Here is an 18,332-nt window from a genome sequence, read left to right as displayed (position 1 = left end):
TTCCATTGATGCTATGGTCAGAGGTCCTCTGAACTTGCTTCAAATAAGCCATTCTGCAAACTCTTCCTTCTCTCTGAATTCTCATTACATTGACATGAAGAGTCACTGCACTGTTTCTTACTTTAACTTATTCTTCTCAAGACCTCAAGGCTGTATTACTCCTCACTTTTCCCAGTCTGCCCTTTCTTTTGTAATCTACAGGCTTTCAAAACTCGAGCTTGGTATCATCCAATCAACACTTCTTGATTCATCTCATTACCTTTCCAACTCTTTTGAACCTTGCTGGTACTATATGCTATCGCCCTTAGCACTTCATCTAACCTGGTCAGTCTTTTTCAATACACCATTTTAAGTATCAACTGGAGATAATGTGCCTTGCTGACAGAAGAGAGAACAAATTAGCAGAAGAGAGAACAAATTAGCAGCAGTTCCACCCTGCTCGCCAACAAACGGACTGTATTAGTTCAATAACAATTATTTCACCTACAACACATTTAAGAACTGGTTGTATCACTTTGTATTGAAAGCTGAGCCGATTCTGGTTTTCTCATGAACCTACTCTTCAAAATGATTCTCGAAAAACTATAAGCCTGTTCCCTCTCTGACTTTTCAAATCGGCATGTTTGCTTGGTATTTTGATATTATCTAATATCATCAAAAAAGGAATAAAACTTTATCCCATAGCAAATGATTATCTGCGAATGTGGGGGACACAGTTTCAAACATGCTCTTAGCTTATAATGGCTTCCAGCATTAACACATTAACATCGTCCAATAGTCTCTCTTTGTAGCTGGCAACCTTACAAAACAGGATGCTTCCAGGAATCTCTAATATGCTGATCAAATTACTGGATTCTTTATAAAATATATGCTATTTTGTAACAACGAAATCTAATATATCCATTCAGGCAAATAGCACCATTAACCTCAAATCCAAAGATTTAGCAGGTTTCCTAATAAAGGCACTGTTTCTGAGGTTTCACAATCAAGGAATCACGCATTGTACAGTAAATTACTTATCCATTTCACACAACTAGATCTTAGTTTCTGTAGAATGATGGAAAGATGATACATTTAATTATTTCTCTGTGGAAAGCATATTTCACAAAACAGTTTAAATCATCTGAAAAGAGAGAGCTTATAAGATGCTGAAGACAGTGTTCAGCCCAGATAAAAGACCCCATAAGCTTATTGATATTTTAAAAATGGTTTAACCACAGACTTACTGCATTTACCATGAGTTTACCTCCTGTTATTAACCAAAGCTGAAGTATCGGTAAAATAATATGGACCTTAGGCGACCAAATCTCATCTTTGATAATCAGTCTGCTGGTACTGACAAGAACAATGTTATTATTAATGAACTGCAAGCATATTAGAAACACACCACCACATGTACCTGCCACTGTTTTGTCAGCTCGCGAACCAGCTGGGTGTCGTCCAATAGTCTCTCTTTGTAGGTGGCATCCTGCAAGACATTGGCAGTGGTCTCTGCTTCTGTAAGCCAAGCCCGGAATTTGTCCAAATCCAGATAGAACTGCTGCAGCAATCTGAGGGCTGCTTCCAGCGCAGCCTCCCTCTCACTGGCCCTGTGGAACCATTTATTTTCACACGCATTAGCAATCTTCATTAGCATAGCCATTTTATGAACACTGCTTTGTGTCCAATTATGAACTCTGTAACACCTTCAGCGGAGAATTATAAGAATGAGTTAGCGACTGTCACAAATTTAAATATCTAGGGAATTTATCATCACACATATTAGTCCCTTAATTAGGTTTAAGTCAGTGGAAAGTAATTACACTTGACATATTTAAGACATGTAAAAAATGCCTAAGGTGGCTTATATGAGTTTTGGGGCCATACCAGGGAATATAATGGAGTCCTATTATATGCAAAAGCTTGTGACTTACAGAAAAGTGACTTCGATCCAGGGTTACACATAACAAATTTGGAAATTCCAGTTTTTACAACCAGGAATAAATTGGAATTTCCTCAAAAATTGGTTAGAATAGTTTACATGTACAAGTAGATCTGATTAAATACATCTTTGTGCCTTTTTGTGTAAAATGTTCATCAGCTCAAAGATGTGAAATGAAACAACAAGAGGGTCTTCAAAGAACAAGCCTCAGTGTTTTTCTATTGATTTAAATGGGATTTCTCACTAACTGCTGAAGGTGATGTACAATGACTTTCAGATAATAATACTGGGTGCAATTTTCCTGCTGAGTGTTAATTGGGAGGCAGAAGAGCTTAATCGTTCACATCCTCAGTCTTTGTACACTATTATTGTCTCGTCAATTCCACTTTCATTTTCTTTGGAGAATAATAAACACATCTGGAATTTAAGGATGTACGAAAGTATCCTATGAACCTTTTGCAATTCATGCTGTACATGGTATAGGCCGGGAACTTCCTCGGAGCTGCTCCCACCCTGCCGACGCAATTTTGCCGGAAGTGCGGCGGAAACTCCGTTTATGTGCGGAAGCGATATTTCAGCCACACTTCCAGTGAAGTTATGATGGTGGAGTGGGAGCAGCTCAGAGGAAATTCACGGTCATAATGTGAAAAGGAAAGTGACATCAATGTCTTCAGGGTTATAGGTTGTTTTATGCTGTAGATGTGCACTGACTCAGTAGGGATGAGAAAAGCTCATTATACATAGGAGTTTTGTAGCCACCAGAGAGAACTTACTTTCATCCCATCATTCTGAGCTGGAATTGAGGCCATGCTCTGTATGTTAAAGGTCGGTGAAGTAGACTTCATAAATATTTTCTAGTTTGCTATTTCTAGTGAAATTGTAAAAGCATTCAACAAGAAAGAAAATCTTCTCCCTTCACCAATTTCTTACGATGAAGGCAGGCAGAGAATTGACCATTGGAAGTATTAAAAGAATGCTCTTACATTGGAATATTGACTGCAGAACAGTTTAGCTGAATACTGATCTCATTGGTACTGATTCCCTTTTTACCCTTGGATCACCTTCTGGATGAGTTATTTGAATGCAACATGCACATCTTTCCACTGGCAAAATCATCCAATTTCTCTCTCTCTTTCTCGCTCTCCCACCCCAATTCTACTCTTCAAGTTTTGATTGTAGAGTCCATTCACCTTCTACCTTTATGGTCAAGAAATATTAACTGCAACAGTGTTCAGCTGAATCCTGGTCTTGTTAGTACTGATTCCATTTTTACCTTTAAGGTGAAAACTCTTCTGCTGGTTTACACAAAACAAATTTCACAGCTCGTTGCCAATGAATTCTTTTTCTCTTGCTCAGAGACATAGTTCTGCCGGGCCCCAACTCTTTTTATTTAATGCCAGCTGGTTCTGCGGGAAGTGGGTGCAGATGCTTCTTGAGTCTTTCTCCCCCTCTGTACAGATGTCATCAAAAGAGGTGGGATTGGCAGATGATATCATCCATCAGAAATGTCATCAGTTCTGCCTCCAATGTCCCCAATGTTAGCTACACTTGCATGATGTGTGACAGAACCTGGCAGAAGTGGGCCCATATCTGAAGCAAAACCCAGTTTCCTAATAGCAATCGATCACAGACAGGCCAACTGCCATAGGAAAAGTGATTTTAAATTAAATTCATTTTTAAAAAGAAAAGTTTTGAAGCTTCTTCGGCCAGAATGGTCCTAGAGCAGCACGGCGCCATTGTAAATTTTGTTCAAACCCAGTTCGCTGGGATGGATGTTCCAGTATTGCTGGAAATGGTAAGGACACGCCCACCATGCAAATAGCCCTGAGCCAGGACTTGGGACGGAATCAAGGCCTCAGCAGATTGATGGGCGAAAGTCCTGACCCACTGCACTGTTAGCAGCAGAGTGGGGTACCAGCAATTTCAGGCCCAAAGTCACGATCACAATGTGTTATCCTCACTTTCAAGTCATGGCTATTCCACAAGAGAAAAACATGATCCAGTGTTTATACCTGCAATATTCAAGCTCAAATTGCCTTCTCAGAATGTAAGCTGTGTTTTTTTTTTCAGCAATTCTATCTTCATCCTAGCTGTATCTATAAAATATTGGCTACACTGGAAAAGCCTGGGGTTGTTCTCCTTAGAGCAAAGAGGTTAAGAGGAGATTTGATAGAAGTGTTCAAAATCATGAAGGCTTTAGATAAAGTAAATAAAGAGAATCTGATCCCATTGGCAGAAAGGTCGAAAACCAGAGGACACAGATTTAAGGTGATTGGCAAAAGAACTAGAGGCGACATGAGGAAAAACATTTTTACGCAGTTATGATCTGGAATGCGCTGCCTGAAAGGGTGGTGGAAGCAGATTCAATCGTGGCTTTCAAAAAGGAATTGGATAAATACTTGAAGGGAAAAAATTTGCAGGGCTACAGAGAAAGAGCGTGGGAATAGGACTAACAGGATTGTTCTTACAAAGAGCTGGCATGGGGCTCAAAGGGCCAAATGGCCTCCTTCTGTGCTGTAACCATTTTATGATTCTATGATTTGGATAGCCATAATTGCTTTAGACCAGATCATCATTATCAGAATTACTGGGAACCCAGTAATGTTACACAGAACTGAACAAAATACCAAAGGTGATGGTGAACCTTCTTCTTGAACCACTGCAGTCCATGTGGTGAATGTATTCCCACAATGCTGTTAGGAAGGGAGTTTCCAGAAATTTGACCCAGTGACAACGAAGGAGCGGCGATATATGTCCAAGTCAGGATGGTGTGTAACTTGGAGATGACTGTGCTCTCCTGAACCTCCTGCTCTTGTCCTTCTAGGTGGTGGTGGGTTTGGGAGGTGCTGCCAAAGAAGCCTTGGTGACTTGATAAAGTGCATCCTGCAGATAGTACACACTGCAGCCACAGTGCGCCAGTGATGGTGGGAGTGGATGTTTAAGCTCGTGGATGGGGTGCCGATCAAGTGGATTGCTTTGTCCTGGATGGTGTGGAGTTTCTTGAGTGTTATTGCAGCTGCACCCATCCAGGTAAGTGGAGAGTATTCCACCACACCCATTACTTGTGCCGTGTAGGTGGTGCAGAGGCTTTGGAGAATCAGGAGTTGAGCCACTCACCGCAGAACACCCAAGCTCTGACCTGCTGTGACAGCCATGCTTTTATGTGACTGGTCCAGTTGAATTTCTGGTCAATGGTGACTCCCAGGATATTGATGGGGAGATTCAGTGAAGGTAATGCCACTGAATGTCAAGGGGAAGTAGTTAGGCTCTCCCTTATTGGAGATGATCATTGCCTGGATGTTGTCCAGGTCTTGCTGCTTGCGAGATGAGGAATTGTGAATGGAGCTGAACATCAGTAAACAGCCTCACTTTTTACCCTATGATGGAGGGAAGGTTATTGATGAAGTAGCTGAAGATGGTTGGGCCTAGGATGATGCCCTGGGAAACTCCTGCAGCGATGTCCTGGGGCTGAGATGATTGGCCTCCAACAATCACAACCATTGGAGAGTGTTCCCCCGGATCCCCAATGACTTCAATTTTACTAGGACTCCTTGGTGCTACACTGGGCACTGCCTTAATGTCAAGGGCAGTCACTCTCACCTCACATCTGGAATTCAGCTATTTTGTCCATGTTTGGACCAAGGCAGTAATGAGGTCTGCAGCTGAGTGGCCCTGGCAGAACCCAAACTAAGCATTGGTGAGCAGGTGCCGCTTGATAGCACTGTCGACGACACATTGGCCTCCATTTTAGCACCCGCTATCGGGTGCGTTCCAGGCGGGGGTGCTCCAAAAATCGGGGATTCCCGGAGCGGGTCGGAAGCCCGGCTCCCACCCGCCCACTTCCGGGTTCCCCACAGACGCGCCGACGTGCGCGCACAGCCCCCGCGTGTGGGACTCCCGCAGGCAATTAAAGCCAGCGGGGTGCCACTTGAGACTATTTACATTGCTATTTCAGGTCATTAACAGACCTGATTCAGGGAATATATCAGGAGGGGTGAGATTTTAGAAACAACTGGGACTGTTTCCCATACTGGGGGAAACACTCCCAGTTTAAATGAACGTGTTGCAGCTATCAGCCTGTGGCAGCTGCAAAGGTCCATTTGACAGGTGGGGGGGGGTGGGGGAGGGGGTGACCCTCACTCATTGCAGGAGACCACTCTGTCACTTGGGATAAAGTTTGGCCTCCACCACCCTCCTCCTGACAATCAAATGCACCAACTTGCACACTTACCTGGGGGTCCAGAGACATGTACCTACCTTGCGGACCCCCTCAGATGTTCATCTTCCGGATGGGGGCCACCATAGCTGCAGTCATGACCTCCTCAGAGGGCGAACAGCATCACCAGCCTCGCCGGCCAAGCCGTCCACCTCCGACACGTGGAGCTCCACAACACAGTGCTGTGAAACATCCACCTGTACAGCAGGAGGGAGGGCAACCGCAGAGAGAGATGCGTCGCAGAGGGCACTACCCTCGCCACAGGGTCCATAGACCGAGGCTCAGCTTCCTGGACCTCTCTGAGCAGCAGTGCACATGGAGGCTCAGAGTCACTCGACATGTAGTCGTGGACATCTGTAGCCTCCTTCATGCCAAGCTGCTCCCGGCTGGCCCGAGCACCATCTTCTTACCTGTCGCTGTCAAAATCACCACTGCCCTCAACAACTTCTCCTCCGCATTCTTCCAGGGTGCCACCGGGGACATCGCCGACGTCTCTCAGTCGTCTGCACAAAAGAGCCCTGCAAATACACCTACACCCACTCTGCAGTGACACAATGGGTGGCATCAGGTGTGGGTCTTCATTGTGATCCTCAGGAACGGGCATTATTGCACAAACCAGACAAGATTCGCAAAGACGTGGCAGAAGTGGTGACAATATATGTGATGTGAGTTGGTCAGAAATTAAATACAAGTAAAAACCATGACAAACCCTCAAACACCCTTGTGCATCCCCTTCATGCTCACAACACGTTTGCCTTACGCTTCCTACTGCACATATGTGATGCATGCCCTGTGGCTGCAGCACAGGTAGTGGCAGGTTGAGTGAGGCTGACCGTGAAAGAGATGCATCAGAGGGTGAGTATGAGATAGAGCCATGAGATTGTATGAGGATTGGGTTGAGTGGTAGTGGCGGGATGAGTACTGGCGAGGTGAGTAGGTGCAGGTAAGATGAGGATGAGGGTTGAGTGGGTGTGAGGGGTGATGTGACAGAGTAGTGTTGGCAGTGCAGAAGGAGATGTGGGGTGGGCGCAGTGATGTGGCAGACGGAGTGTAGGGGAATGAGTAAGTGTACTCACTTTGGCTGACCTACTTAGGCCATTGCAGCGCCTCCTGCACTGTATGCAGGTGCACGATATGTTGGTGCTGCAGGTGACCTCCTCTGCCACCTCGAGCCAGGCCTTCCTGGTGGCAGAGGCAGGCCGCTTCCTCCCGCCCGCCGGGGGGAAGATCTCTGTCCTCCCCCTCCTCCTCACCCCATCTAATGACACCTGGAGTGAGGCATCATTAAACTGGGAGCAGCCTTCCCCGTGGGCTGCTCCATGCTGTAAGTTTCCCTATTTGTTGCAGCATCTGTCAGTGGGGGACTGCCCCTTTAAATAGAGCTCCTCCAGCTGACAGAGCTTACTGCGCATGCGCAGTCCGCCCGACGCTCAGCAGTGGGGAACCTGGTAAGTGGATCCAATTAGGCTGCGATCGCACAAGGGGCAGACTGATTTCACTGGCGCGTTACCCACGCGCCCAATAGCCCCCGCCGCCTCGAACCCGCAGCCCTGGCAATATCGAGCCCCTTCTGTCACTTTCTTGATGATTGGGAGTAAGCAGGTGGGGTCGTAATGGGCCATGTTGGATTTATCCTGCTTGTTGTGGACAGGACATTATTGGGTAATTTTCCACGTTGTTGGGTAGATGCCAGTGTTGTGGCTGTACTGGAACAGTTTGGTTAGGGATGTTGTCAGGGCCTGTAGCCTTTGCTGTGTCCCGTGCATTCAATATGGTATGTCTACTCTCAAAATAAAGACTAATGTTACACCTATTGATTTTATATTGTTTGTAATTTTGCATTATAGTGAACAGTTATAACACAAAATTGAGTTCTGCAGTTTCTTTTTGCCACAAATCAGTTGGTCCCCAATGGAACAGAGAGAAACTCAGCTCCACACTAAAATTCTGAATTAAGACCAATCAACATTACTTAATCATGGTGGAGAAATTATTTCTTTGAAAAATGTTAACCCTTTATTAGGGACAAGTGACAATTCAAGCTGGCTTGATTAAACTTCTTTGCAGTCCAGTGGTAGGTATGCACCAGAGCATAATCTGGTCTATGGTGAAACAAAAATAGATTTTTTTTGTCCTGTTGGATGTATATATATCGTTTTAAAGTTGTGATAACCCTATGATGGACTCTGAATGCACCAATGGAAAACTGTAATGGCTTTGCGGAAATGATTTGTCGGTTTTAGAGCACCAGGCATCTCTGGCCTAGGATTAATCAAATTAAAGGTTATACTTAACTAAACTCATTTGTGCCAACTGATTAACCAAGTGTTTTTGTAGTAACTCATTAACCAAACTCATTTGTGGCAACTCATTACCTGTATTTTAAATGGCAATTTTGTGACTGGCCTCTCAGACTGGAATGCTGTTTGTAACTGATGCACCAACCATGATAGCGCAGGTGGATGTTCCAGTGCCTGTGGATTAACTACTGGATTCAGATAGCCTTTTGTTCCTATAATTGCTAAGTAAATGGAGATCCACTGTAAGTGTGGTTTAGATTTGGCATTATTGTCACAGGGCAAAATCATAGTTGTTTTTATGCTTAATGTGATTAAGCTGATGGATGATACCATCTTCAAGGACTTTGCTTGAACTTTAAAAAGGAAATAGTACAAAATATGTGTAATTTTCATTGCTTTAGGTTCTGGCAAGAAACATACCAGGCTGCTTGAACATGTGTGATCGTTTTAAGTGTAATATCTAATCCTAAAAGTTTACGGACTGTATACGATGGAAAGAGAAAATTAAGCTCTTCCATATGGTCTGATTCTGGTTTTGTTATAGGAGTACTGTGCTGTATACGATCTTGCCTATGGCCCGGAATTTCCTCAACGCTGCTTCCACTGCACCGCTGTAACTTTGCCGGAAGTACACCGGAAACCCCATTTACGAGTGCAAAGTATTTCCGCCACATTTGTGGCCATGCAGGAACAGTTCTGAGGAAATTCCGGGCCTATGTCTTTCTGCTTTTGCATATTATTTTATCTGGACAGCAGTTTTATTTTATGCATTCCTCTAGTAGTTTGGTATTTTCTGCCATCTAAGATGACAGAAAATGTATGGGCATCCTACATATTCCCCAGTAATTGGGTTTAATTTCCTATGCTCACCCAAATATGGCAAAGGACCCAGGTTACATGTTATAAGAGACCATGGTCTACTTTTGAAAATTGTCCTCTAGCCATTTACATAAGTAAAGGTGTTGGGGGAGAAAAACGAAACTGTAATAAAGAGCATGTGTAGGCGCCATCCTTATCTTCGGGAGGGAGAACAGCTGGAACTGTTCTATATTCTTTTTCTTGCAATGATGTGTGAGTTCACAACGACGTTTCATGCAATTTGGCATAAATTGTAACATGTTGTAATGTTTTGGAGAACAAGCAAAATAGGTTCACCATACACTTTTCAGCAAAGACAGTTTGTATTTAAATAAATATTTTAGTTGGGCAGTTTTGTAAAACAGGGTGTTGGTAAAACTTACAGTAAGTGAACATCATCGCAACAAAAATGACATGCAGATATTCTTTAAGAAAGTTACTATTTGAAGAGACCAAGCCAGGCACATGTTTTTGAAAATAAAATTTGCTACTATCTAATCTAGGCCAGGGGGTGGGTAGAATATTGTCAATGGCTGTATCCAGAAATAAACTGCCCAATTTGTCAGTCCCAAGAATTGCCCTTTTCCCATATGTCCAAATGTCAAAACGACCCATATCTTGGGTTGCTGTGTAGGTGAATGCAATTCTTTCCAAGACTTCTGCACATACTGCAGGATCTCTAGGGATCAGGTGCATATCCTTGTACTTGACAGCCATTATTTAGATTCATAATCTTGCCCTTTCACAAGATAGCCAGGATCTTGAATGGAATTCTGATGCGTGCCTACTACTAGATTGCCACATGCAATTTGATACAAATTACATATTCGAGTATTTGTCAAGCAAACAAAATGATTTGTGAAATACTTTTCAATGAAGACAGTGTCTCTTCAAAAATATTTTAGTCAGTCAGTCAGTTTGCCAAAGTAGTATATCAACGAAATTTGGATTGGGCACTAGATCTACCTGACTAGATTGTGCATCTAGTGCTGGGTAATGTATTGGATCTCATGAGTGCAAGTGGTAGGTATTTACTTGAGGCTCTTATGATCTTGTACCAGTTTGTATCCAAGTCATTAGTCCTTTGTCACTTAGTAAACAGAATTTTTAAGTGAAACTTTGGGTGGAAGGACTGAGTGGTCGAATAGACTAGCTTAGTCTGGGTTTGAACTCAGTCCAGGCTGATGGGATGATAGTCTCATCTTTGTACCACTAGTAAGTGTTACAGTTTGGACTCACTCACTACTCTCTTTATTTGTCTTTATAGTGAACTGTAGTGTCCATAAGTGGACCCACATCCCCTGAAATCTGAAACTTACAACCCTATAAATGAGAGTAGTGTGCCACAGGATCAATAATTACCCATTTTACCAAGATATCTCTCACCGGAGGTTGCACAGATTGCCCAATATGCAACCAAAATAATTCAGCCTTAAACTACAAATTCAATTTATTTATAATTAGGATTACAATAAGCAAATAATACGAGATTACTCCTGAAACAGCAAAGATTGATTCTGACTATAAGTTTAAAATATCTTCTTCAGAGGCTATCAAATTCTAATTGCAGTCTAATAAATTCAAACTCCTAGCATGAGATAACATAGGTGAAGAAAACATTCCTGCTTTTCACCACAGAAAGAAAAAGAAAGACTTGCATTTATATAGTGCCTTTCGTGACCTCAGGATGTCCCAAAGCAATTTACAGCCAGTGAAGTACTTTTGAAGTGTAGACACTGTTGCACTGTAAGAAACATGGCAGCCAACTTGCGTACAGCAAGGTCCCACAAAAGCAATGTGATAATGACCAGATAATCTGTTTTAGCGATGTTGGTTGAGGGATAAATATTGACCAGGACATCGGGGAGAACTCTTGTGCTCTTCTTCAAAATAGTGCAGGGGATCTTTTATGTCCACCCGAGAGGGCAGACAGAGCCTCGGTTCAACATCTCATCCAAAAGACAGCACCTCCGACAGTGCAGCACTCCCATAGTACTGCACTGAAGTGTCATCCTAGATTTTGTGCTCAAATCTCTGGAGTGGAACTTGAACCCACAACCTTCTGACTCAGAGTCGAGAGTGCTACCCACTCAGAGCTCAGACATCACCTTAGACACAACTTAAACTGAACTGAAGGTATGGCAAAAAGCTTGCAATAAATATTCAACAGGCCTCTGGACAGAGAGATGTCAACCGAATCATATTAGAGACACATTGGCTGAGGTACGGTATTCCATGTTTATGAACACCTGACACCCATCGTCTGTTTTATCCAGGTATTGCTTGTGATTCAAGCAACAGGCAACTGGATTCCTAAAAACAAAGTTTGTTTTGATGCCCCGGCCATTGGTAATAATGAAAATATCCGTGAGCTCAAAATTTTTGACACTTGTCAGAAATGGAAAGTAGTCCCCATGATTGGACTGTACAAATAAGATATCTATTTTTCTTCAAAGGATCGATAATTTGATTAGCCAGAATTCAAAGGCTATACGGGCTTCAGTTCAGACTGCAGCCCTCAGACTATAGTAATAATGAGCTTCCCCATGAGAGATCACCAGCTGAAGTCTGCATTATAATGATCCAAGATTTCAAAGAAAAAAAAAGAGATAATAGACATTTTTATGATATGAAATGATGGAGCTCTGCTTCCGTTATATTAAAGTTTCTATATGAAATCGGTTTCAGTAATCTGAACCCAGGTTCTAGCAAGCATAAGTCCACTACACAAAACGCCCCCATTTTCCATGCAAATTAATACTAAATTGATAATCTCACTTAGCCCATAAGTATGCTGTGGGTGTTCTTCTGAAATCGTGACTAAGGTACGTTGTTGAGGCAAAATAGAGGGAGCTTTATTCTACATCTGCTTATGCTATACCAGACCTGTGAAGCACTTGATACTGACAATGGGCGTCAAAACGTGGAAGAGTATTCATCCCATAGAAATTACATAATTCATACAAAATTCACCCAAAACCTACATTACATTACATAATACAAAAAAAGTATAACTGAGATTCAAAAAATTTGAAATGAAAGCTGAAATTTATCTAAATGCTTAGCCAAAGCCTATAGCAGCAGCTTTGGGCTAATCTTTTATTTATTCCTGCAATATTCAAGCTGTGAGGTGGCTTTTAGAGTTGCAAACTGCAAGGTTTGCTGGCAATTCTATAACAAACACACTGCTTATTGCATTGAATACCTTCATCCAAGCTGGATCTATATTTTCAGATTTGCACATAAGTGTAATAAAGGCCGAATATCAGAGAGGCACTCCCAGTATCTATCTGTCAGAGAAAATGATTCTATTCAATGAATAAGCTGGCAGCATTGCAAAGATTGTCTAAAATGATTAAACCAAATTTACATACAGTATCTCATTTGTGTTTCCCCTGTGATTACATGGAAGTGATCCAGACAGCATAATCTGAGCAGGAATCCAATTATAGGGTGATACAAGTATATTGTGTTCATGTCACTGGAGATGGTCACAATGTCTGGGGCAGATACTGTGGGCCTGTTAAACTGGTCTCACTGCCCACTTGTACAGACTGAATAGAAAAAGAGACCAAATAAACTCATAGAATGGGCTAGCTGAGATATCACTGACATTCTCAGATTTGGATTGAATTCAAATTACACAATTTAATTTCAGCTGGCTGTGAATACAGAATGAATCAGAATCAGCTATATCTGTGTAAACCAAGCTACAGATATCGCCTGCCACTGAGGCAGATGCTTGTTAAAATCCCGTTTTACTGTGGGGTTTGATATTGATCTATTAGAATCTAAATGAACGGCTTTTTGCTTGCCTTTGAAGAAAGCAGTTGCTTGTGCACATGCAGAATTGGCTTGGACCATATGAATGTGTACAGATATTGAATTTGTTTAAATTTGAACAGAAATAGATAAACTATTACTGATGGGTGACTGAAAGACTTTATAATATTTTACATATATGAACAGAACATAGTCAGGTGTTAATTTCTCTGCATCAGCAACCCAGAAATGTGTCAGACAGGATATATGCAAATTGGACCACATAGGTTGAAGGTTGTTTTCTTAGTAAAGTGTCAAATACGATACCTGACAATGTTAATCCACATTGTGGATGCAATCACATCGTGATACCTCAGGCAGCGAGGACTGTGAATTATATAAATACTGTGATGTGGAGATGCCGGTGATGGACTGGGGTTGACAAATGTAAGGAATCTTACAACACCAGGTTATATCTATAACCTGGTGTTGTAAGGTTCCTTATATAAATACTAGTCGATCTCCCATCACGTTGTATAAAGGAAGTGTGGAGGATAAGGGAGAAAGCACGGTGCTTAGGAATGGGTTGCTGGTTTTATAACATTTGTAAGGTGGTGTGGAACTAGTCTAGGGGACTGGGCAAATGAGAAGTTGTGGGGAGTAGTTAGGGCAGAGTGGTGAGTGGTTGGAAGAGAAAAGTTTTGAGAATTTGGAGGTGATAACTTTGGGATACTGCTACTTTGGATTTATTGATTATGAAAAGATATAAGAATGTCTGCGAGTATTTTAGTATATAGAAATGAATTTTGTTGTATCCTGGGTCAAGATTTAGCAAATAGTCCATGGCAGTATTTATTTTTCTCCATGACACATTGACTAGACTGTCACAATCTGACGAAATAAAATTACAAGGACAAGATTCCTGGCAATTAATTCAATTACGTCACATTTCTCAATTGATGCCCACAAGCAAGGAACCATCAGATTTAAAGACTGAGTCAATTAGGCAACACACAAATATATTTTGACATATGGAGAGCAGTAGGGAGCCTTGCATCTCTAGAAACAAACAGTTTATAGGAACACTCCAGGGAAAGCTCACAATAATCACAGCTGTGAACTCTATTCTAGTAGAAGACAGTTCCTTCCAAAAAAAGTAAGTTTAAACTGATCTTTTGTGTTTGATCTTAGATATAATTCACAAATGGCTGCCCTCTGCTGATTGTGTTGTCCTGTACTGAGTTTGAGAATTCCACTGCTCCCAGAAATGAGGCATGCTGAGGAGTACTAGAGTCGGAGGGGGTGATTTTTATCCCCAAGAACGGATGGGTTGGGGACGGGTTGGAGTTAAAAATAGTTGTTTTTTTGGATCGCAACTGCAAAATTTTCGGACTTTGCATTCCCAGTGGGAAGCCTGTACTTTTAGGCGCCCAAGTTAAACCCGGAAGTAAAGCCGGGTTGCGGTCGCGACCCAAAAAACAACTATTTTCAACTCCCACCCACCCCAACCCAGCTGTTCTTGGGGGTTAAAATCACCCCCAGAGTCTGTATTCTCTTGACTTCAACAGTGACCTAAAATGAGAATTTTATTATAATAGTGTGCTGCCCTCTCAGTGGGAAACATTTCATGATTCTTATGAAATAAAATGTTATTTCAAGTCAATGTTGTTGAAGTCAAAGTGCATTGACTTGTTGTCAAGTATTCCATGTCATCTGGGGCATTTCTTTAATGTTCCAAAAACGAGCACAGGAATTATCTCCTGCTTCTTGTTGCCTCGGTTCACAGGGTAGCCATTTGTTGATTAAAAAATAAATGACACATGGAAGCAAATTTAAGCTGACAAATACGAGGAAAAAACTCATGAGTACAATCTTTCTGAGTCTTTCCAGGAGTCGAGCATTTTCTTTAAATAAACTCAACTACTCAAAAACTAGAAAACTAGTATTTGTTGTCCACAGGAAATGTAAATTAGCAGAATGAAACACATTTCAAATGGCTTAATAATATTACAAAAAAAGATATTGGGCCAGAATTTGCTGTCAAAAGAATGGTGAGGCTAATGGCGTTCTCCATTATTTATGCGTAAATGCTACAGCAACTTCAGGCGAGGGTAGATGCGCGGTCAAACGCGGGTATCCAAAAGTTGCTGTCCACAATGCGATGCTCCGTCGTTAGCTTCGCGAAAACTGCATCTCACTCTGTTTCACCATTGAAATGCATTGAGCAGCGTGAAGTTCCTGTATTTGCACAGTAGACACGAACTAAACTCGCCAGAGAAAGTTAAGTCAAGTCAGTTCAATCTAAGTTCCCTTTTAACGATGTGATAAGTGTTAAAACTGCCATTCAGCCTCTCTGGCACTGAAAATTAACTATTACAAGTGTGGAGTCTCATTCCTTCAGGTTTTAATTGTTGTTGGAGATTTTAAAATAAAATTTAATTAACTTTTTTTTACTTTTCCTTTGTCTCTCTCTCTTAATCCAATCTTTCTTTCCCTCTCTTTATTTCTCTTTCTGTACTTGATTTGACATTGAATTCACCCACTCTAATTTACACTTCCTTCTCAGTCCTTGTGCTGTTAATTTCACAATCCTTCAATCTGATTGGTTAAGCAGATACACAGTTGCCCACCCTGTCCACTCTGATCCCTGACGCCCGGTTGCCCTCGTTGTGACACTGTCAGCAACTTGCGGCACAAAATATCATCAAGATTAAACAGGCAACGGCAAGTCTAACTAACGGCGGACCCCGTTTGTTGCCCTGCTAGAACAAATTCTGGGTCACTGTCTTTTGTCATCTGAGGCATGCAGGTTGCTTTGAACATACAACTTTCAGAAAATGTAATCGCGCTATCAGGCCAATAGGCCCATATCTCAATAGGGCACAGGGTAGAGGTGTAACATGCAGTAAAAGCCTTGCCACACTCACATCTTCCAAGGGCTTCAAGCAGGACACATTGCCAAAATCAGTACTCCCTGCACTTTTAGAATTGTACCTGTGTGTGGGTGACATTGGGCATTTGCATTATGGTGTTCAGTGGGAAAGGAGATAAAAGTACTGGTCTTCACTGCTGTACTTCATTGTCTGTAAAGGGCTTTGGGATGTCCTGAGGTCGTGGAAGGCGCTATATAAATGCAAGTCTTTCTTTCTTTTGGCCATACTGACCAAACGCATCAGCCATCTTTTTGTAGGACATGTGGCGAGTACAATACCAGATATTGCAGTGCTAGCTGGGACTGAGCCACAAGACATACTAATTAAAGGTGGCGATCTTGTCAACCATCTCTCCTTATGTTGCAAGGTTGCTGCAGAGGACAAAGCTTTGTCTGGCTGATCTGCAGCAAGCTGAAGCAGTTGTTCTCCACAATAGGCATAAGCTGAGTCAAGAGCTGCAGAATGATCTGGGGCTTGCCTTCCTCCCTGGCATACCTTCTTTCATTCTGTACCACCTCTACCATGAAATGAAGATTCTTTAAAAGCAAACTCATTATAAGAAGTGATCAGGAGTGGCTACCAAAATTTTTCATACAAATTAGTACTTCCCTAAAAAATTTCAAAAATATTTTAAAAATGCCTTAACATGAACACTGCACTAAAAAGCCAAAGTAAACATAGGGCCGGAAATTGCTCGTAAAATAACGGTAAGTCTAACAGCGCTCACCATTATTAATGGCCAAATCAAAGAGCAAGTTCCGGCAACCGCACATACGCAGTCAAAACCAGAAATCCGGAACGTGCTCTTCCTGATTCCCTGCTGATCTGACAGCTTCGCGTTAAAGGGATATCGCAGGCAGGAATCAGTGGAGCAGAGCAAACTTGTTCTCCTGCCGAGCTGGAAACTAACTAATCTCTCTAGTAAAAAGGTAAGCTGAGTTATATCAGGTCTAAACTAACTTTTAATGGCATGTTAAGTAATAATGACTGCCAAACAACCTCACTGGCACTGAAATTTAACTTTTAAAAATGTGGAGTCTCATTACTCCTGATTTTAATAGTTTTTGGACATTTAACATTTTTTTAAATAAAAAATTTAAAATTTTAATTTTTTTATTTTTTCTTTCTCTCTTTTAGCTCAATATTTTAATCTCACCCTCTCTTTATTTTGCTTTCTCTATGTGATTTTATAGTACATTTACTAATCTTATCTGATACTTCCTGGTTCTTTGCGTGGTTTGTGAATGAGACTTACTTCCTGGTTCTCACAGTGGGGCTTGCTTCAAGCTGACTGCTGGAGGGGACAGAGAGATCCTTTCCCCGCTCACAGAGCCAGGGAAAGAATGCTGCAGTTTTTTGAACTCGCGTTTGAAGTAAATTGCTGCCAAAAGGACCGTGATAACTTAGTGGGTGAGTTCAAATCTAAGTAGTGGCAGGCATCGTTGGTTTGCTGCTCAGAGCAATTTCTGGGCCATTATTAAAAACCCTTCCAAAATCTACTTAAGTGTTGCTGCATCTGTAGAGCTTCCCTTGTGTCTATTCCAAATGGTTGTAAACTGCTTTGGGATGTCCTGAGGATGCAATAAGCTGCTGTACCGAAGCAAGTTTATTCATACGTTAAATTCTGCTTTTCACAATTCCCTGGTTCCTCTTGCTATCTAAGTTGCTTTATGCGTTTGTAAGGATACTCACTGGGTAATTCCAGTTGCTCAAAAGCCATGAGATACAAAAGTCTTCTTCACAAGTGGCATAAAAATAAAATGCCACAGTTGCCCCTCGAGTATTTTACTTATTTTGTAAGTTTGTGAGAGATACATGAGATCCAACAAAAAAAATGAACTTGTGCATATGGACCTGATACTATTTCTCATCTTAGGTACAAAAGCCCCAATTTTAACCCCACCCGCCCCCACTTCCCGAGGCGTGTGGTGGGGGGTAAAATCTTGGCAGAGTGATATTCACTGCGTCCACACTCTGTCCACGTCTCTCACCATTTTTGCCAGCGCAATTCGGGCAGCGTCTCAGGCTCTTGCCCCAGGTGGGCAAGGATCGAATTGAGACACAAAGGTCAGATTCTGATGACGTCATTCATACTCCAACGTCATTTCAACATGTTTTGAGTGATCGCAAACTACTACGGGCGCCAAGAATTAGCAGGTGGAAAAGAGGGTCGGAAAGGTAAGTTAATATTTTTTGAAAATATTTCCTTTATGGGCATGGGCCAGGAGGAGCAGGAGTGCTCCTCTGGACTTCACAATGAAATCTAGCGCCTCCTTCCCTCCCTCCAAAACTCCTGCCCCTATAGGCTTACCTTTTTCAACAATGGGTCCCTAGCGGCGGCC

The 18,332-nt window shown here is 42.1% G+C and overlaps 1 protein-coding gene across 13 annotated transcripts in view; it reads right to left on the bottom strand.

Moving 5' to 3' along the window:
* Positions 1-18,332, bottom strand: part of dmd (dystrophin) — a 1,591,310-nt gene that overhangs the window by 229,936 nt on the left and 1,343,042 nt on the right. For all 13 annotated transcript variants that reach the window (XM_067992781.1, XM_067992785.1, XM_067992782.1 and 10 more), the window contains one exon: positions 1,400-1,589. In XM_067992781.1, coding sequence (XP_067848882.1) covers positions 1,400-1,589 — 190 coding nt within the window. The remainder of the gene's footprint in view (positions 1-1,399; positions 1,590-18,332) is intronic.

The sequence above is a fragment of the Heptranchias perlo genome, chromosome 11, assembly GCF_035084215.1.
Source record: "Heptranchias perlo isolate sHepPer1 chromosome 11, sHepPer1.hap1, whole genome shotgun sequence".
NCBI lineage: Eukaryota > Metazoa > Chordata > Chondrichthyes > Hexanchiformes > Hexanchidae > Heptranchias > Heptranchias perlo.
Note: the sequence above shows the minus strand (reverse complement) of the source record. Positions and strands in the feature narration are given on the sequence as shown.